The sequence below is a fragment of the Microtus ochrogaster genome, chromosome 15 (assembly GCF_000317375.1).
Source record: "Microtus ochrogaster isolate Prairie Vole_2 chromosome 15, MicOch1.0, whole genome shotgun sequence".
Classification (NCBI taxonomy): domain Eukaryota; kingdom Metazoa; phylum Chordata; class Mammalia; order Rodentia; family Cricetidae; genus Microtus; species Microtus ochrogaster.
The window spans coordinates 30,463,225-30,484,851 of record NC_022017.1 but is presented as its reverse complement, the minus strand read 5'-3'; the positions used below and the strand labels follow the sequence as shown (position 1 = coordinate 30,484,851).

Sequence of the window (21,627 nt, the reverse complement as noted above, 5' to 3'; positions counted from 1 at the left end):
TTTTTTTTTTTCTGATAAAATGTTTCATATTTACAAAAAACATTTCTAGCATGCTGCTGTGAAGCCCGTGCCCCACCCACTGGTGGGACAGAGCACATAGAGACTTCCTCTAGCCCTCCGCAGGGCTCTGACACCCTGAACTTGGTGCGACTCATTGGCCACTTCCTCCTTTCCTACTTTAGCGTGCCCTTTCTACTCCTGGATGTGGCTAGATATGGCACCGTAGAGCTTCGTCGTGTCTATGTTCTTATCCAGCGTGAGGCTGCTGAATCCTGCTTCCAGGTACCCAGGGCACAGGTGGGACACACTCAACGGACCATGGAATTTCACCTTTATTCTCTTATTTGTACCCTCCAATGGTGTACCCATTCTTGTATGCCATTTGGGGCTAGGTGCCAGCAGGAACTGACATTGACAGAGCTTGGGCCGTGGATGGGAGTCTCACAGTCTCTGGGCCCAGCACAGTCACATTGGCACAGGTTGTTTTGAAGCAGGGTCTCACATAGCCCAGACTGGGCTCGAACCCAAGTAGGTGCTCTGATCTGCCCATCCCCACCTCCCAAGACAATGGGACTAGTCTAGACAGGACTACAGGAATGTGTCACTGTGCCTGGCACTAGGGCTCAAACCCAAGGCTTCTTGGATGCTAATAAGCACTCTACCAACTAAGCTACATCCTCATCCCACCCTGGTACAGATAGACCCTACCTCCTCCCACATTTAGCCCCACGGCTTGCCTGATCTCCATCCACGATGTAGCTCTCTCTGGCTGGCCTGGAACTCACTATGTAAACCAAGCTGGAACTCACAGCAAACTGTCTGCCTCTGCCTCTCAAGAACTGGGGTTAAAAGCATGAGCCACCATGCCCAGCCCTACTTTTTTTTTTTCAAAATTCAAAATAACCCATTCTAATCATAGAAGAAACTGTAATAAAGGTTGTATTCCCACACGCAGGTTGTATGTTCCTTATCCAAGAGTGCCTCAGTAGAGTTCAGGGCTAATGCCCTAGCCTGATTATAGCCCCTGCCTCCTTCTCCAAATAAAAACAAAACAAACAAACTTTGAGAGCTGTGTTTGTCCCCTGAAGAACAGAAGGGTGGAGCAGACTCCCCATGCAGCTGATCTCGAACGTGTGTGTCAGTGTCAGAGAAATGTCTGTCTATTCTAAACACGTGTCCCTTCTCACACATCTGCCTAGCAGTGAGGGAACAGAGGCGCAGCTCCGGAGACACTGTGGTCCTCAGCAGCCTGAGGCACCCCCTGAACTTTGGAGTCAGGCCAAATCAGACACTTGTCAGTTTATAATAAAATAGAGTAGGATTTTGTTTTGTTAAATATATTTTATTTTTCCTTCCATGCCCCTTCGTGATATTTTAATATCAGGGTTGAAGAAGTGGCTCAGTGGTTACAAGCACTTGCTACTCTTGCAGAGGACCCAGGTTTGGTCCCAGCACACACATGCTTTAAAACCACGTGTAACTCCAGCTCCAGGGAAAATGTGTCCTCTTCTGGCCTCCGTGGGCACTTGCACCAATCCTGTGCACCTACATACATGCAAGTAAAATACTCATGCATAGAACATAAAAATAAATCTTAAAAAGTTTTAAATTTAATTTGTATTATTTTAGATTGTGTGTGTGTCTGTGTGTGTGTGTCTGTGTGTAGGTATGTGCATGTGAGTGCAACGGCCCACAGAGGTCAGAGAAATTGGATCCTCCTGGAGCCGCAGTGTGAGCCATTTGATATAACTGCTGGGGATTGAACTCCCACCCTGTGTAAGAGCAGTATGTGTTCTTAACTGCTGAGTTTATCTCTCTAGTCCCAAAATAAGTAAATCTTTCTTTTTTTTTTTTTTTTGTGATGGGGTCTCACTACATATCTCTGACTGTCTTAGAACTCTTTAGGTAGACTAGTGTGGCCTTGAGCTCATAGAGATCCACCTGCCATCTGAGTGCTGCGCACAGCTTTAGGCGTGTGCCATCACTGCCCAGCTAAAATAAGTACATCTTATTTTTGCTTTTTTGGTTTTTTTTGGGGGGGATAGGGTTTCTCTTTGGAACTAGCTCTTGTAGACCAGGCTGGCCTCGAACATCACAGAGATCTGCCTGCCTCTTCCTCCCGAGTGATGGACTTAAAGGCATGCGCCACCACTGTTGGGCTTTAAAATAAGTAAATCTTGCTGGGCGGTGGTGGCGCACGCCTTTAATCCCAGCACTCGGGAGGCAGAGGCAGGCGGATCTCTGTGAGTTCGAGGCCAGCCTGGTCTACCAAGGGAGTTCCAGGACAGGCTCCAAAGCTACAGAGAAACCCTGTCTCGAAAAACCAATAAAAAATAAATAAAATAAGTAAATCTTAAACATGAATATTTTAATATAGGCTTAAGCAAGAGGTTATGAGAGAGATGCTCAGAAGGGACGTACCCAAGAGCACTGGGTATGGGGGGCAGGTAAGACACCCCCAATGGAGATTCAGGCTCCTCGAGTGAGCGTCACAATTAGTTGCCTTCACACAGCACTGACCGCATAGGCCATTTCAGTGGCTCTTCAGGTGACATCTATTAGGTTGCTAGGAACCCCCTCTCTTTCCCGCTGTGTCTTCTGATGAGTGAGGTAAGTGAGGTGGCTCTGTGGCTGCCTGGGATGGAATGAGAGTCTGATAAAGTGAAACCAGGAACCACGAGGGTTGCACAGTCACTTGGCAGTGCTTCTCCTGTAAATTCGTTTTCTGGTGAGATTCTTGGAAAGTTTCAGAGGTGCGGCTAGGGAAGGAGAATGACATTAAGCAGTTGATTGTACTGGGTTCCTGCTTCTCAGTTGACCTGGGTGCCAGGGTGAGGGGCTCCTTTCCTTTCTCATGTCAAGAGTTTCCCCCGTGTCTCTATCCTGCCTCAGAATGGCTGCAAAAAATTTTCTCTTGCCGGGCGGTGGTGTCGCACGCCTTTAATCCCAGCACTCGGGAGGCAGAGGCAGTCGGATCTCTGTGAGTTCGAGGCCAGCCTGGTCTAGAAAGAGCTAGTGCCAGGACAGGAACCAAAAGCTACAGAGAAACCCTGTCTCGAAAAATCAAAAAAAAATTTTTTTCTCTTGGTCTGGAAGTGGTCTTTGGCACTGTCTTGGCAGTATCTTTTGACACATAAAAACTTCCCGTTCGGATAACTGGCTAATTTCTTTCTCTTTTTGAGGTAAGTTCTTACTATGTCCCTTTGGCTGATCTGGAACTAAGAATAGAAAATCCACAGACTCAGAGATCTGCCTGCCTCTGCCTTCCGAGGTCTGGATTAAAGGTGCATGCCATCATGCCTGCCTGTGCTTAGAGATTCTTAATGCTACTTCTAGGCCATTTTTAGGACTGTGCACAACGTGACACCGTAACCTGTGTGTCCTGAAATGCTTGGGAGTGGAAGGAAACTCTTGTGATGCTGGGACAGGGTAAGCAAGGGCTTTACAATGGAGCCACAACCCTTGCTTTACCACAAAGCCGCAACTCTAGCCCTATGGCAGGTTTCCTGTGGGTACTTGGAAAGTACCTGCAGTATGGGCCATGGGGATTTTTATTATTATTTTTTATTTATTTAGGCATGATCTTGCTGTGTAGCTTCAGGTGGCCAGACATTCATTTATGATCCTCTGCCTCACCTCCAGATGGTTGAGATTACATGAGCAAACCACTAGTCCTGGATTGCCATGGGGGGTCTAATTTAAAAAAAAAAAAGCACAGAGCTAGGAGCCTGGAAGATGTATGTGGCTTGACTCTCTGGTGTGGGATGAGGGAGGCCCACAGAAGAGAAACTGTGGAGCCTGGCCTTGGCCTTTCCACCCCAGTCTGGCACTCCCCTCCTCAAACCCTTCCATGCCTTGGAGGAAACAGGACAGACATCAGACCTGCTCTGCCCTGAGCCTTACAGAGTCCCTGCCAACTGGCCTCCACCTTGGCCAAGTTTCCACAAACAGGAAGCAGAGGCTCAGGGATGCTGGGTCTACCTATCACACACACAGTTGACATAATAGCAGGGGCCAGACAACAGGCAGGGCCCTGCATCTGAGCCACAGATCTCTGTGAGGTCTGCCCCCTCAGGGCTTGTGCCTAGTGGAGGTCATCTGAGATGAGGGCCTGGTGCAGAGTCAAATAGGAGGAGTGAAACCTGTCCTTTTGATGTCAGTGACGTTAACAACTTGTTTGGGCTCCTGGACAAGAATGAGGGCCAAAGAAGTCAGGCAGCCTATAGGCTGATTAGGCTACTTCTGTGTCCTGCTGTGGTCACCAGTACTGCTGGGCTTGGGATCTAGAGTTCCTGCTCCCCACCTCCAGCCAGCCTGCCCAGGTTTTGCTTCCAAGATTTGCTCAGTTACTGATCCTTCCTTCTAGGCCAAGAACAGATATTTGACATTACCAGTAGCATTTCAGTGTTTTTCTTTTTTCTTTTTTCTTTATGAAAGCTCTGGAAAAGTCCCTTGGTCTCCTTTCCCCTTGGGTTTAAAGATTTCCATGACAGGGCACACAGGAGAAGGTCAGCTAGGAGGAAGGGCTGGGATCTTAGACCATACCAAGCTGCCCAGGCAGGCAGGCTGTGCTTTCTTCTGAATCCAGTCTGAAGCTGGAAGAGGCTCAGGGTCAGTAAGAGTCAGATTTATCGGAAAGCTAGGAGGGGACCCAACGGGCTTCTGACCCTGCTTTCTCCAGCAGCTTCACCTTGCCCCATTTCCTGCTAAATTTAACCCGGGCTCCTGCGGCGGCCTGCGGTTAACCATGCAATTTTTGACCAGGAGTGGATCTTTACACTCCCTTCCGACAGTTCCTTCAGTTGTCCTCAGGGTCCACTCCGCGTCCCAGCACCGGAGAGCTTCCTGGAGGTGGCGGGAGGTCGGGCTTTTGTCCCTTACTTGTTGCAGGGTACAACTGGACCGCTGGAGAAGAGCTTCGGGGGCTGGATGACGTGGCCGGGCACCTGGGGACACCGCCCATTCCTTCCTGTGTTTCGGGGACAGGAGGAGGGACCGATCCCACAGAGGGGCTGCGCACGCGCCGGACCCGCCGCTCTGCTTAGGAAATGACTGAGCCAGAAGCCCCAGCAGAGTCGGACCCGCCCCTGAAGAGGTCCCACCCACCCAGGTCCGGCCAGACACGCCCCTAGCGAAGTCCCGCCCCTGCCAAATCACGGACAAGGCTTACTCCAGCGCTACAAGCCCCTCCCCTCCCCTCTAGGCCCCGCCCACACGGTCCATCACAAACCTCGCCCCTCTCCCCATCGACCCGCCCCGTTCCCTCTACGTCCCGCCCCGCTCCGCGGACGCTGCTCGCTGGCAACCAGCCTAAGGGAGGAGAGGAGGCTCGGGCGGGCTCTGGCGCGACCCGATTGCAGAGGCACTCGGTTGGGGACTGAGTTGCGGTCGCAGGCGCCAGCAGAGTCGGGGTCGGAGCCGGGCAGCAAGGGCTCGGAGCGCAGTGCTCCGGGCGGGTGGCGGGGAGCTTATGGCGGAGCCCACGGCGCGACACCTGTCGCTGCCCTCGGGGCTCCTGGAGCTGTGCGCGTTGCTGGGCGCCTCTCAGGACAGCCTCCGCGGCCTGGAGCAGGTAAGGGGCGGAAGGGGAAACTGAGGTGGGGTGGAAGTCAGAGCCGCTCTCGCCGGGTGCGCACGGGGCTGGCTTCGGTGGCTACGCACCCCTGTGGTGCGGATGCTTCAGGGTTGAGCCCCAGCTGTAGGGGGGTGAGCGCTAGCTCAGGCCAGGGGAGATAGGTAGCTGGCCATCCTTCCCTCCCTCCGCGCCCACCAACCTCTCGGGGCGGGGACCAGCTGGACTAGTACCTAGTGTTTGTGGTGGTGCAGACATGCTTCTGTGCATTGAAGCGTTGAGGCGTTCCTCCGCCCTCAGGATGCCACCATCTGGGGCGAGGTGCTGGCCCAGCGGGGACCCGAGGAGTTCATGGTCAACTGGAGACCAGGTCCTTTCCGAGTAGCGACTAAACGGCTCCCTTCATCGCAGAGCTCCACTGCCTCCCAAGTAGTGGATTGTGTACTGTGCACTGAATAGTGAGGTTTCAGGTGTTAGAATCAACCACCAGCTTTGAATATTCCGCTTTTAGTAGAGCTAGCTGCATAGCCGTTTTCTTCTCTTGCCGTGCAGCCCCTCCTCCCTTCCCTCCAGCAGTCAAAGACGAGTTTATCTCCCCAAGTTTATCTCCCCGTCTCCCCAGAGTCTTCTGAACACCTCATTCTCCTTATTTCTGTGCTGCATTTTCCCATTTTCTTAATTCTGAAACCCAAGTTGTTTTCTCCCAATCCATTGGTGCCTCTCTTTTTCCTTCGATCCAGCGTGATTGTGAACTGTCATTTTCTCCAGAGATTTTCCTAGTGTCCCTTTAAGTGTCCGGATAAATCCTCTGAGTGTTTACACGTGACAACATGGAAAAGCATAAAGGCATGCATACTGATTGACAGTTGACTATCCAGGGACAATGAATAGTGGAGGCAAAATGGATGTCACCAAGGAGAGTTAAATGTTAATAAAAGTAACCAAATGAGTGTTAAACCCTAGACAGTTTCATCCATAGGCCAAAGTGACCTGTCAGTGGCATCAATCCACACGGAAATGATTCAGAGTGTCCCTCCTACAGTTCTCATGCCCCCCTCCCAACCTTCTAAAGCCAGTTTGTCCTCTGTGCAGCTCCACTGTCTTTCTGTCTCTCGTTTACCAAACGGAACTGCCTTCTTTTTCTTAGTATCGGAAATAACCTGGTTTCACTTGTGGTCTTCTGGGTATCCATGCCTCTGCTTCCTGTGTCTCACAGTGTACTTCTTGCCTGCTCAGTGTGAGGCAATGCCTTCGAGAATGGGCTGAGTCAGCTTGGTTATTCACAGTGGTACTTTCCTGAATTAGGCAGGTGGTGGTAGCCCCCGGGTTAAGTGAGAGAGGGAGGTTTCCTTATAGTTTTCCCCATAGTGTACTCTTGCAAGATTTCAAAGAGAGCAACAAAACAAAACAAAATGGGATAAAAAAAAAAAAAAGCAGTTCAGGATTAGAGGGAACAAAGAGAGTTGAGAGGTGGGCTGAACTTTGGGGTAATTTCACTTTATATCAACATTAGTGTTATAGTTAGCTAGTTTAATTTTGTAGCAATTCTCTTTTGAATGTGCAAGGCTTTAAAATAATTTTTAAATTTGTTTTTTAAGATTGTCATTTAACAGCCGGGTGGTGGAGGCACTTGCCTTTAATCTCAACACTCGGGAGGCGGAACTCTCAGTTTGAGGCCAGCCTGGTCTACACAGTGAATTCCAGTACAGCCAGGAGTACACAGAAAAACCCTGTCTTGAAAAACAAAACAAGAATTGAAGAGATGGCTCAGCAGCCACTGAATGCTCTTCCAGAGGACCTGGGTTCAATTCCCAGCACCCACATGGCAGCTCACAACTGTCAGTAACTCCATTTCTAGGGAATCCAACACCCTCACACAGATATTTACAGGCAAAACACCAGTGTACATCAAATAAATAAATAAATAAAGCAAAATAGCAAAAACAAAAGAAAAAAATTGGCACTTCACTGGGTGTGGTGGCTTGCTCTTGTAATCCCAACCCTTGGGAGACCAAGGCAGGAGGATTGCTGTGAGTTCTAAGTAGGCCAGCCTAGGCCACCAAGTGAGACCCTGTCTCACAAAACAAAACAATCAAAAACCTTTAGGGCCTGGTGGCACAAATCCGTAGTCCTAGCACTTGGAGAGTGGAAGCAGGAGAATCAGGAAGGAGCTCGGGCTAGCCTTGACCACATAGTAGGTTCAGAAGCTAGCCTGAGCTATGAGAGACCCTGTCTCAAAAATTAAGTTATCATTCTCTGTGGTTTGGGTATTTCTATTTGGTGACACATGAAAACAGAAGACAAGAGGTCTGAGAACTATCCAGTTTAAGGTCAAGGGACATAGTGCCCTGCGTGTTTCTTAGAGGGAGCCCTAACTCTGTTTCATTTCTTGGGTGGGGGTAGGGAACTAGTCATTCTGTTGGAAATCCTGCCAAGTGTTTCAGGGTTGAGCAGTCCCCCTGTGAATCACTGTGTTTGGTTTTGATTTCCCCCACCCCCCTGGCCGAGGATGGAGCCCTGCTGGTTGTTGGAATGTGGGAGAGGATCCACTGTCAACTCAGCCGAGGGTGGATGACTTGCTCACACAGCCTTCTGCACCATTGCAGTGGAGTGGCTTTCTGCTCTGTGGGCAACAGCACCAACAAAACTTCCCAGACGATGATGGTGTCCTTCATCTGCACTGTCCTACACGGTGGGCATTGGCCACACATGCCCACCCAACTCTGGAAATACGGCCAACACCCTGAGGGACTGGATTTCACATTTAATTTATTTATTTAAATTTAAAAAAAACTTAAATATTTTCCTTTATTTCGTGTGAATGGGTGTTTTGCTTGTATGTATGTATGTATGCATGTATGTATGCGCATCATGTGTATGCAGTGCCTGCAGAGGACAGAGAGAACATCAGATTTCCTGGAACTGGAGTTCTAATTGATTGTGAGCTGCTATCTAGATCCTGAAACTTGAACCTGGGTGCTGGGTCCCCTGGAAGAACAGCCAGTACTCTTAACTGTGGAGCCATCTTTCCTGCCCAGTTCTAATTCATTTAGATTTCAGTGGACTCCTGCTGGTGACTGTGTTGGGTAGCATCTGTGAATTTCCTTTATTTCTCTAGTGAGAGCCAATCCTCCAGGGAGAAGAAACACTCCTTTGTAACACGACTTAGAAATAAATCTGTCACCCGTGAGTAAGGCGGCTCTGGGTTTTTGCTTTTTAATTAGCTTTTAAAAAGATGGTCATTGGATAGAGATTTAATAAACAGGAATGCGGGCAATAAGCCTCTGTCTGGCTCAGCTTGGGCCGGCAGAGGTTAGGCTCTGTGGCACTGACTGTCTTCTTATCCTTGCAGTGAGGGCAGCCACACCATGTGTCACCAAATAGCTTACATACAGTATACTCTTGATGGATGGACCTTCCATTTGCAGGAATATATATATTGGGAGACAGAGTTTCCCTGTGTACCCTGCCTGGCTGTCCTGGAACTCGCTCTGTAGACTGGACTGGCCTCAGACTCAGAGGTTCACCTGCCTCTGCCTCCGGAGTGCTGGGATTATTAAGTGGCATGCGCCACTATCACCTGACTGTGGCATTTATTACAACTGAGGAACCAGATGTGTACAGCTGTTTCAGTGACTCTGTTCATTTGTTGTCTCCCTCACTCCCAGTAGGATGAGATGTTTACAGTGACCCAGATGTCTTCAGAGGGATTGGGCGGATGCATTATTGGGTGCTCACTCGGTCAATACTGTGTAACTGTGACGAGAGCTGACTAGCCCCCACCGCAAAGTTAAACATCAAGGCAACGGTTTGAATTGAGAAACGGCATTATGAAAACGTGTCTCAAGCTTATGTGTGTGTTAAGAATGTAAGGAAGTACCCTAGGCTCTGCAGAAAAGCCCAGAATTACAGAGAAGGCTTTCCTAGTCTTGTGTATCCCTCAAGGTGTTCATTGCTATTTTTTTTTTGAATGATAAAATATCTTGTTAATCCAATCAGAAAGACCAAAATGTTTTTCATGGATAATGGCTGCTGAGACAGTATGATTTTTTTAAAAAAATAATTTATTTTTATTTGCATTATTGTTTTGCCTGCATTATTGTTTTTGTCTGTGTGAGGGTGTCATGGGTGATGGGAATTGAACCCAGGTCCCCTGGAAGAACAGTCAGTGCTCTCAACCCTTGAACCATCTCTCCAGCCCCCAAGACAGTAGGATTTTTTTTTTATTTGAGACAGGATCTCTCCGTGTAACTCTGGCTGTCCTGGCACTTGCCATGCCGACCAGACTGGCCTTGAACTTACAGAGATCCTCCTGCTTCTGCCTCTTGGGTCCTGAGATTAGAGGGGTGAACTATTGTGCTGAGTGGCTAGTGTAATGTCAACTTGACAGTCTAGAGTCATTGCAGAGATGAGAACCTCATTTGAAAAATGCCTCCATAAGATCTGGGTGTGTAGGCAAGCCTATAGGACATTTTCTTAATTACTGTTTGATTGTGGAGAGCCCAGCCTACTGTGGGTGGAGCCATTCCTGGTCTGGTGGTCCTTGGTTCTGTCAGAAAGCGGATTGAACAGGCAGGAGAGCAACACCCCTCATGGACTCTGCATCAGCCCTTGGCTCCAAGTTCCTGTCCTGTTTCATTTCCTGCCCTAAGTTCCTTTGATGATGAACTATGATGTGGAAGCATAATCCAAACAAACCCTTTCCTTCCCTTGGTCATAGTGTTTCGTCACTGCAACAGTAGCCTTAACTAAGACACCAACCATGCCTGACTGAGCACATTATTCAAATTATTTTTCAGATCTATTTTTTAATGTTTATGGGTGTTTTGTCTGCGTGTATGTGTGTGTACCAGATGTGTTCAGTGCTCAAGGAGGACTAAGAGGGTGTTAGGTCCCCTGGGACAGGAGTTAGAGATGATTGCTGCCTGGTGGGTGCTGGGAATTGGACATGTAACTTCTGGAACAGCAGCAAGTGTGAGCCATCTCTGCAGACATTTGAGTGCACTACTTTAAGAGACAAAGAGAGGTTGACACAAGGCATCGGCTTTGGTGTGATAACGATCCAGACTGACTGGGGGCTCAGAGTTTATCCAGTGCCAGGAATGCAAACCCAGGGAGAGCATCCCCTGGGAGCCGTTGGCGCTGGATGAGGGCACAAAACTGTATCATATCCTCTGACTTTCCTTCCCTCACAACCTCGATGATGGAGTAGTGCCGGTGGGACAGGGAAACCCAAAGTATTGGGAAGTCGAGGTCCGCAAGGAGCCTCTGGGGGAGGTGGTGACCCTGGAGGGGAGGTCCAGGAGGAGGCCCTGTGGGCACTCTGGTGGGACAGCTCACCCTCTGGCTCCTGTCTCGTAAATGAGTGAGCACTGAGGGTCTTTCTGGTGAGGAGCTGGAGCAGGCAGGGAGTTGGGGAGTGTCAGGCCATCGAAGAGCATCAGAGTCAGATGCAGATGTTTGGAATACTTCAAGCCCCCCCGAGAGGATAAGCTATGCATGACATTGGTGTACCTTGGCCTGGGGCACGGAATATCATTTTGCTCAGGGGCACACAATACTGTGACACATGTCCACGCGTGATCTGCACCTGAGAAGGGATAATGATGGTGACATGCAGACACTTGAGTGTGGTGCAGGGACAGATAGGTGTGTGCAGGGCCTCTGCCTCCCTCCAGGCCCCTGGTGTGTTTGTTAGATCTGGTGGCTCCCTGAAGAGTCTGAATGGGGACTGGTGGCAGGCTGGCACCAGGCGGGTGAGCTCTCGTCACTGTTCAGGTAGAGCCATGAGAGGTTTACTTCTGGGTCACATGAGCTGTCAGGTGCTGGTTTGCAGATGTGATGTCATGGATGGCAGTGAGCCCTGCTCATGCCTATGACAAGGTGGAGTTTGCACATGGCGGGAAGATGATGCAATGTCCACAGGTTGGAATCCTACATCCCCAAACCCAGACTTTTTCATCCTCAGTAAAGACATCGGAGGTGGGGGCTTCCGCTTCCCAAGTCCCTCCTGCTTTTCTCTGTGTTTCGCTGTGTGTTAGTTCTTCACCCCTAAGAGAAGCCATTCTTTTTTTTTTTTTTTGGTTTTTCGAGACAGGGTTTCCCTGTAGCTTTGGTGCCTGTCCCGGAACTAGCTCTTGTAGACCAGGCTGGCCTCGAACTCTCAGAGATCCGCCTGCCTCTGCCTCCCGAGTGCTGAGATTAAAGGCGTGCGCCACCACCGCCCGGCTGAGAAGCCATTCTTTAACAGCTAAGAAAAAGGGAAAGAAAAACTATAGGTGGAAGATAGGGGTTTTTGGAAATCATCTGTTCAACTTTGAACCTGAAAGCCTCCCCCCCCCCCCGCCATCCTCAGTGGGTGCTCAGGGAGGCAGCTGGAGTGTCTGCGCTGGCAGAGCCTGGGAGCTGTCTGCCTTTGCTGCAGTTATACCTTCACACGGAGGGCACTCCAGGAACTGGGAATCGGCATAAGGGCTCCAAGCTGGGAAGAGAGCCCTGCGATGAGCCAGGCAGGAGCACTGAGCAGAGGAAGGCTGGACTCAAGGGAGTCCCAGAACGCAGTCTCCCATGTTACATGGGACACACTTGGTTGTCCCTGCGCCTGTGATTGACAAGGAGATGATTCTGGGTGTAGGGACGCCTCCCTCTGTCCCTGTAGTCCTAAGGGAGGCAGAGGTCGTGTTTTAACATCAGCCCTATGGGCTCATGTAGCAGACTTTCCGCCTCTATAACTGGAGACATGGTTGTTGCATTTTTGATCCTTAATCCCACGGGTCTGTGTCCACCAGAGGTGAAGAGGTCAGTGAGAGCAGTGAGTTCAGTCTCTTTGCTGACAGAACGTGTTGCTCACAGAACAGCCTTGGGTGAAGGGAGCTCTCATTCCTTCCTCTGATCCCCCAACACACACTTTAAAATTTATTTTGTGTGTGCCATGTGTGGGGACATTTGTGTATAGAAGTCACGTCTTGTGGGAACTGGTTCTCTCCTCCCACCACATGGGTTCTGGTGATGGCCATCGCTCAGGTTCTCAAGCTTGGTAGCAAATGCTTTTACCTGCTGAGCCGTCTTGCTCTCCTTTAGCTCGGCTGACCTAAGCTCACTGTGTCGCTGAGAATGACCTTGAAGTCAGGTCCTCCTTTACTTTTCCTCCCAGGTTGTTGGGGTCACAGATCTGTGCCACCATGCCTAGGTGATCCTCTGGCTTTTACTAAATATTGACCTGTGGTTGTTCCTTTCTTTGCCTGTCATGATCTCATTGCTTTTGGGACCGTGCCCTTCCTAAGGTGTCAATGATTGCCCAATCCCCACCCATGCCTGGCATCCTTTACCAGGCTTTGCTTCACTTTGCAGTACTGGATGGAACCCATAGTAAGCAAGTGTTCTACCACTGAGCTACACCACAGCCTTCCAACGGGGGCTTAAGAGAATTTGGGCGTCTCTCCAGCTTTTACTGACTCCAGGGAACCATGTGCCCAATGGAGAGAGATGTGTCCCTTGGCACTCTGTCTGCCAAGGCCTTGCCCTCTTCTCTGCTTATCTGCCCGGATTGTCAGGGACTGGGTAAAATGTGAGCAATGTCCCAGGGGACCTGAAAAGTATCACAGTGACGCAGGTGCTTGTGCATTATGACAAAGTTGAGAGTGTCTCGGTGTCTACCCTCTCACCGCTCTGAGTGGGGCACACATGAGTGCTCCCGGGGGGCTTCCCCCTGACTGAGTCCTTGACTCACGTGCTTGCCTGAGGGCTCCCACTCAGTCCAGAGAAGAAAATGCAGATGAAGTGGCTTGCTTTCAGCAGCTCAGAGCAGAGCCAGGATTTGAACTTGTGACTGTGTATCACGGAACCCAGCTCTGAACTGTGGTGCTTGGTACCAACAAGATAAGAGGCTTCTGAATTAAGAGTTTCAGTCAGTCTAGAATACAGAGAAAGATCCCGCCTCAAAAAACAATGACAAAAAGAAAGAAAAAGAAGGAAGTAAGAAAAGAAAGAAAGAAAGAAAGAAAAGAAAGAAGAGAAGAAAAGAAAGAAAGTTGAATCCCGTTATCTAACCCTCTGTTGCCCCCAGTGTGGAGGGCTCTGGAGCAGAACACTCAGTGAGGAGGCCTGAGGGGCACACATGGGGTCTGGGAAGTTCTGGAAAGAGTCACTTGCTAACCTGAGCCTTAAAGGACAGGGTTCTCTGCTGGAGCCTGTGTGCATGGAGGAGAAGCAGAGATGCAAACAGGGTACCCACCTAGAAAGGGTGTCATGAATGAGGGTAGACACATGCAGTCACTTTTCTTTTTCTTTTTGCATTTAGCTGTGCTAACATGTATGTGGCTATGTGTGTGTGCATAAGTGCACACATGCACGCACATACTCTTGCATAGGGAGGTCACAGGTTGATGTTGGATATCTTCCTTGATCACCTTTTCCACTTTAGCTACTGAGCAGGGTTTCCCACTGAATCTGTAGCTCACTGATTCACCTAATCTGGCTAGCCCCTTTGCCCTAGGAATCCCGTCTCTGCCTCTTGAGCTCTGGGACTATGGCTGGGTGCTGGGATCTAAACTCCAGTTCTCGTATTTGTGCAGCTTTACCCTCCGTGCCATCTCCCCAGCCACACATACAGTGACTCCTATTTTCCCTCTCTTAGATTGCCCAGAAACGAGGAACGAAGAGCCTCTCTTCCCTTGCCCCTGAAGTTCTGTCTGTGTTCGTGCCTCCTTTCACCGCAAAAGACGATGGCCAGGCGCTTGGGACCAGCTGTACTCTCAGCAAAGCCAGGAGGCGGTCCTTCCGGAAGAAGAGGGAAAAGCCCAGGATGGAGAACTGGAAGAGCCACCCCGGAGACTTGAAGGGGCCCGATTCTGAGGATGTTACCATCCCAGGGGGCGTGGACCTCCTTGCCCTGCCCCAGCTGTGCTTCCCAGGTACACTTCGGTAGCAGCCTGTGGTGGGTGTTCTTTCGCTGCCTCCTCACTGAGTGTTCTGCTCCAGAGCACTCCACACTGGGGGCAACAGAGGGTTAGAGCATGGGAGTCAGCTTTCTTTCTTTACTTTTCTTTCTTTCTTCCTTTCTTTCTTCCTTTCTTTCTTTCTTTCTTTCTTTCTTTCTTTCTTTCTTTCCTTACTTCCTTCTTTTTCTTTCTTTTTTTTGTCATTGTTTTTCTGAGGTGGGATCTTTCTCTGTATTCTAGACTGGCTGAAACTCTTACTCCTCCTGCCTCAGCCTCCCAGTTTTGCGATCACAGATGTACCCGTGGCACCTGGAAAGTCAGTCTTTTTAAACTTCTGGAGAAGTTAAAGCTAGAGAAGCCAGGAGGGCACCTGCCCCTCTCTCTCTGGTCCCTGCTTCCTGTTTATTAAATCAAGAGGAACAGGTTGCCATTTATCTCTGAGCACACCAGTGCCATTCAAGGAGATGTGTGTCTGGGTCTCAGGTCCCTGCTGGCCTTAAGAAACATTCAGTGACTTGTATGGCACGCCCAGCCCGAGGGCTAGATCAGGTTCTGTCTCTGGTCTCCCCTCAAGCCCGCTGCCCTTTCCTGGCTGCAAGAGTCATAACCGAGAAACAGATGTACAGGCGAATCTGCTGTGTGTAGTGGAGGGGCTGTCAAAAGCTGCAGGCTGGGAAAGTTCGGAAGCAAAGAGCTGGCTAGAACAGGCCTGGGGGCAGAACGTGGTTTGAGCATCAAAGCCCCTGGCGGTTACTAGGTGAAGTGTGTTCATATGTTACCTAGGTCTTTGTTGCAGAAAGCAGCCACCCGGGCTTCCCCCTTCTTTCTGATCTGCCTGCAGGTGGCGTCTGTGTGACTTCGGAACCAAAAGAGGATTACATCCATTTCCTGGTCCTCACGGATATCTGTGGGAACAGAACCTACGGTGTGGTCGCCCAGTACTACCGACCCCTGCATGTAGGTGGATCTGCTGCTGTCCTCTGAGCTCGGGGTGGGCTTTCTTTGTTGTTGCTTATTGTCGTGTAAGAATATGCTTGCTACGTTTCCAGTCATTGCATGACTCTGAGACATTGCATTCCCAGCGCAGCATGCAGCCTCCAGAACTTTCCATCTCCCAGCTCGGGCTCACTCAGCTCCCCTCCTCTCGCCCCACCAACCACTCAGTCGCTTTCTGTCTCTGGATTTGTCTTTGGCACACTCCACGATGTAGAACTGTCTAGTGCTGGTCCTTTTGCGATAGAGTCTATCGCTGAGGGCTGTGCTGTGTGTCCCTTTGTGTTCTAGTGGTATGTCTCTGTTCATCCCAAAACTGGAGGTCTCCAGGGTGGCTTCCTGGTCCTTGCTGAAAACCCTCCAGTGCTGCATGGTGTGACCCATTGCAGGACCCGTCTATACGGACTGGAAGGCGGGAGCTGGTGGAGACCCTTCCTTACGTGTCATTTCTGTAGGAGATGCCAGCTTTTGGCAGTCTAGGCCTGTAGTGTCAGCACAGGAGGTGACATGTCCTTGCTGCCCTTTGTCCAGGATGAATATTGTTTCTACAATGGCAAGACCCACTGGGAGCCCAGCGTGAGCTCGGCTAGACGCTTTGTGCCCTTCGCGGTGTGCGTGGTGTCCCGGTTCCCATACTACAATTCCCTCAAGGACTGCCTCTCCTGGTACGTCGGGGCCAGTGTTGTTAATAAGCCTTAGGTCTGGTGGGCCGTGGTCCCAGGAGCACTGTGGGAAGCCTGGGGTTTCCATCAGTACATGTGGAATCAGGATGGCAGGAAGAAGGCGGCACTAACGGTTTCAGGTTTATTATTTTTTCTTAAAAGAGCGTAGCTGGGTATGGCCGTGCATTCCTTTCTTTAATCACACACAGCACTTGGGAAGCTGAGGCAGGAGGATTACTTTGAATTTGAGACCAATCTGCTCTATATAGTGAATTCCAGGCCACGCCTGGGCTACAGAGTAGGACCCTGTCTCAACAACAAAATAATAAAAATAAAAAGAGATGTATATGAAGAGAAACTCCAGGCCTCATGACCTGAGAGAATCAGCAGGCTGTCATTGCTGGACGATTATTGACATTCACAAATATGTCGAATCCTGGCAGCATCAATAACCCTTTCTGCTGCTATTGGGTGGGAGTTCTGAGGACAAGGGTTAGGGTGTGGCTCAGTTGGTAGATTGCCTAACATGCCCAAAGCCCTGGGTTACATCTGCATAAACCCAGCCTGGTAGCTCGTGCCTGTCCCAGCACTGGAGAGGCAGAGTTAGGAATATCAAATGGAATCCTTAGCTACTTAGGGAGTTTGAGACTAGCCTGGGCCACATTTAAAAAGGTCATGGTCCTGGGATTGGCGCTACCAGTTTGACTAAAGACAGGTGGCAGGCAGCATGACTTTCCCCTTCCCAAGACAAAAGAGCAGTCCTCAGACTCACCGAGAGGCTAAATGGCACTTGGTGTCTTCTCAGGGACACTTGTAGACTCTACACTTAGGTCACAGAGCGAGACAAAAGCATGCTGGCCAAGCAGGAATCTCTGTGAATTCCCAGCATTCATATTTGGATTCCAGTGTTATCATGGTTCACTTTTCAAACAGAGCTGCCTCTTGGGCATAATTCAGTCTGGCGTCTGCCGTAGACAGTGTCTTTATAGAACAGAGAACTTGGTTGGTCTTAGTGAGATGAGGAAACGCATGTTTACAGAAAGGTCTGCCAGCCCAGGGAGTGGTGAGGGGCCTTAGGACTGCTCCCTCCTTACCTCCTCACAGGCGCTCTTTATTCCTTGGAAGCAGACAGCTCTGCTCCTTCCCAGGCCCCGCGCTACAGAGCAGGTGGTGCTTTTTACCCTTTGCTGTCAGAAGCTCATGGATGAGGACAGGTGCTTTCTTATTCTTCCCGGATCAGTTCTCGGTGCCAGTTCAGTGGCTGACTGATCACGTGGTGGCACTCCCTCCTGCTGGGTGCCAGTGCAAGCATGTGACCTCAGGGTTGCCTCCTTCTGTGGCCACTGCTGCCCTGTCAGAAGTAGAGAACAGTTAGAGAAGAGCAAAGGACAGAAATGCAGACTGTACCGTGCATGCGTATGTGCGTGCATGCGTGTGTGCATGCGTGTGTGCATGTATGTGTGTGTGTTGGGGGGGTGGCCCACATCTGCCATCTCAGCCCTCCTGGCAGGAGTTCAAGTCATCCCTAACTGGCAAGTTTGAGGCCAGTGTGGGCTACAGGTGATCCTACTTCAACTAACCAACCAGAGTGGCATGTCTAAACAGGCTTTGGATACACAGCAGAAAGAACACATTTGTGTTGGGGACAGTAGATTATAGGCAGTTTTACTTTAAAAATTTTATATTGATGTTATTATATTTTTATAATAAATTCAAATATGGAATATTGGCTTTTCTACGTCCTGACATAAGACCTGTGAATGGTTATTATTTGGTATTTATGGACAAGCAGAAGTTCTTTGAACTGTGGTTTTGATAGGTGGGTTTTTTTTTCGGGGGGGGGCTGCCTGACAAGGAGGGACCCCCACGGGTCCTCAGCCCTATGGACACCACACATCTTCACTCAACTGTAACCTCCAGGCTCTTGTATAGCTCCTTAGGCAGGGTCACTTTCTCTTCTGGTCAGATTTCCCTCCTTTGGGCCAACTTGCCACTGACCTGGTCCCCTCAGGTACCACCATGAGATTATGAAGATGAAGGTTTTTGGGGTGCAGTGGGATAGTGGCAAAGTCTTGCCATGTCTGTGTAGGTTCCCCACTTGTATCCCACGTGACTACTTCCAAGATCTCCTGCCCCTCAGTCCATTCCCAAGGGGCAGACCTCTGCCCCCAGGCTATCACTGACCTGAGCCGGAATCTCTCTGTGTAGCCTAGGCTGGTTCTCTCTGCCTCAGCCTGAGTGCTGGGATCACAGTCATGGGCTCCACACCTGGCCACCCCTTATATTTTAAAGTTTTACTTTCAAAGCCTGAATGCACCAGGCAGGTATGATGGTGCAGGCCTTTAATTCAGACACTTGGGAAGCAGAGGCAGGTGGATCTCTGTGAGATTGAGGCCAGTCTGGTCTCCAGAGTGAGTTTCAGGACAGCCAGGTGTTGGGAGCAGTGAGACCCCCAGATCCTGAATTTCTTGTAATCCCCTGATCTGAGTGCCTACAGCCGCTCTGAGCACAAGACCTTCAGGAGTTCCTGATGGCAGGAGAGTGGTTTCTGGTGGGTTTGGCTGGGGCGTGGCTATCTCTATATAATCTGCCCCTGAAGACAATAAAGGGGGCATTCTTGGGGAATTCAAGGATGACCCATGTCGCTGTCTCTCTATGTGTGTCTGTGTATTTTAAACTCCAGTCCCCTTGCCCGAAGCTCAGTAACTGGGTGCCAGCGCACAGAGCGCAGACACGGGGTGGGGGGGACAGGACAATTGGAGGTCCCCACTGAGATATCTGCAGCCAGGGCTCTGTTACACAGAGAAGCCCTGTCTCGAAAAACAAAAACAAAAACGCACTGTAGAACCTTCCTCGAGCAGTTCAAAGTCTCGTGTTCCTAGTCTTCTCCACTGAAGCATAGCTTGTAAGCAGTTACACACACACTTTCTAGCCATTTTTTCCCACAACCCCAAATTATTAGCACCCAAAACCAAAGTAGCCGAGGGTGACAATCAGACGGTGACAATCAGACTGTTGTTTAACTTTGTGGCTTTTTTTTAAAATTTCAGTCTCTTGACTCATCTGAAGCTCTGCAAAGACTTTGAAGTTGACAATCACATAAAAGATTTTGCCGCAAGACTGTCGTTAATACCCAGCCCACCACCTGGGCCGCTCCACTTGGTAAGTGAGACCTGGAACCAGGCTGAGTCTTTCTGTTGTGTGTCGAAGATTGTTGAGTCAAAATGCTTTAAACTATTTCCAGTTTCATCCATGTTTAACCTGTTCTCCGGACACTGCTCTCCTGGAGTTCTCATTGAATGGTTTTACATACTCATCTCTCCAGGAAAAAGTTAAGATATTTGGACTGGGTTTGCCTGAGAGGCTTGTGCCCGGTGTGGGATGGGTCTGTTTAGTATTAACTCACAAGATCATGTCCTGCTCTTCAGAAACTACGAGCCCAACTTTCAGCCTAAGGAAGTCCTTACATTTAAACCTTTTTTTTTTCATTTATTTGTCTTGGGTATTGGGTATGGGACTTACTTTTTGTCTTTTCTCCTACACATCCGACTGATAAAAGTAGCCAGCCTCTTGGCCTCTGTTCTTAGGAGAGCCATTATGTTGTTTAAACAGCAGGTAGGTATTTCCCCAACTGGGTTCCTGCCCAAGAAATTTTACTAGTGTCTTCAGGCTGCCAGGAACCTCCAGTGAAGCTCTGTTACTCTTTTCGTGGCTGGAATAAAATGCTGGCAGAAACAGCAGTGTAAGAGAAGGAGGGCTGCAGGGACTGTCCCATCCCCTGGGAGCTGGGAAGGCACGGTGCTGTTCCCGGCAGTAAGAGTGTGTGGCTGTGGCTTCTTTCATCTTGCTGGGTCAGGAGGCAGAGGCTAGACTGGAACCAGGCCTGGGCTGTGGTGGCCAAAGGCCTGCCCATAATTTGATACTTCTGTCGTCCAGCCCTCATTGCAAGACAGGGTTTCTCTGTGGAGCCCTGGCTGCCCTGGAACTCTCTGTAGACCAGGCTGGCCTCGAACTCAGAGATCCACCTGTCTCTGCTTCCTGAGTACTGGAGTACTGGGATTAAAGGCGTGCGCTGCCATGGCCTGGCTCTCACCACAGTCTCTAATGTGCTCAGTTGTCGCGTGTAGAGCATTTTGATCTCTGTTGTAGACATCACTCTGAATTAACAGTGGTTCTTGATCTTCGTAGATATTTAACATGAAGCCGCTGCAAGTTGTGTTTCCTTCTCGAGCCGACCCCGAGAGCCCCATCATCGACCTGGACCTTCACCTGCCCCTGCTGTGCTTCCGGCCCGAGAAGGTGTTGCAGGTGTGTGGGGGCCAGGACTATTGCTTGCTAGACAGGATTAAACTACATTTTGCAGTGCAGGCCACGGCTTCGGTGCAGCTCAGGGCTGGGGCTCATTGCCTCAGCCTCTTGATGTAAACCCCAGGACTGCCAAAAAAAATAATGAAACCAGGAACCCATGCACTCAAAGTATCCACGCCCTGTGCCTAAATCCGACCCTTGCCGCTGCACACATGCCTGTAAGCAGCCTTGGCTTCGGTTTTGGTAAACAGAGTCGGGGATGAGGCTAAAAGCAACCTCTGGTCCTTGGGGAGGAGAGAGGGACTTCCCATGTGCAGCCCAAAGCAGCCAGAAGCGGAAGCCAACAGCGTTCTTGCTCCCCTAGATCCTGACCTGCATCCTGACGGAGCAGCGCATCGTGTTCTTCTCCTCAGACTGGGCCCTGCTGACGCTCATCGCGGAATGCTTCGTGGTCTACATCCACCCGCTGCAGTGGCAGCACACCTTTGTGCCCATCCTGTCGGGACAGATGCTGGATTTCGTCATGGCTCCCACATCTTTCCTCATGGGCTGTCACCTGGATCACTTTGAAGAAGTCAGAAAGGTTAGGGTGGGAGCTCAGACTTGGGGGAAATGAACCCGCGTGACTCCGTCGTGCGGCTGGTGGAAGCTGCATTCAGCAGTGCTCTGTGTCTCCTGCATGCAGCCCATGAAGTGAGAGGCCAAGGAAGGATGTGCTTGTAGTCCTGGAGCACATTGTCATTCTGTCTGCAGGCTGCGTGCTCTGGGCATCACGAGGCACTACATATGCACAGACAACACAGTGCGCCATCTTTCCGTCTTTTCTGTCCCTGCACCACGTGGACACACTGTGTGGTCTCATTTGCTCGCTCTCTTGGTCTAGGGATGTGTTTGAAATCAAGACCCCTGCGATTCAAGGACCAGAGTCTTGTGTTAGCCTCTCTTGTGTTAGCTTAGGTTCAGAGTGGTACCCGTGACTTGCAGCAGGCTAAGTGGGAACAGACATCCGGGCACTGGAGTGCTGTGACCTCCAACCTCTACTGGTAATTAGCTGTGTAACCTGGGTGAATCAGTTCTTCCCTCAGCCTCTTTCCTCATCTGTGAAGGGAGGCAGGGCGGGTCCTTGTGGGCAGGGCTGTCACATGGCTGACTC

The 21,627-nt window shown here is 50.1% G+C and overlaps 1 protein-coding gene across 1 annotated transcript in view; it reads left to right on the top strand.

The window, feature by feature from the left end:
- Positions 1-5,329: 5,329 nt before the first annotated feature.
- Positions 5,330-21,627, top strand: part of Dennd3 (DENN domain containing 3) — a 56,106-nt gene continuing 39,808 nt past the window's right edge. The window contains exons 1-7 of the mRNA XM_005354518.3: positions 5,330-5,572; positions 14,208-14,484; positions 15,353-15,468; positions 16,036-16,169; positions 19,217-19,328; positions 20,355-20,474; positions 20,839-21,057. Of these exons, the coding sequence (XP_005354575.1) occupies positions 5,471-5,572; positions 14,208-14,484; positions 15,353-15,468; positions 16,036-16,169; positions 19,217-19,328; positions 20,355-20,474; positions 20,839-21,057 (1,080 nt within the window). The 5' untranslated portion in view covers positions 5,330-5,470. The remainder of the gene's footprint in view (positions 5,573-14,207; positions 14,485-15,352; positions 15,469-16,035; positions 16,170-19,216; positions 19,329-20,354; positions 20,475-20,838; positions 21,058-21,627) is intronic.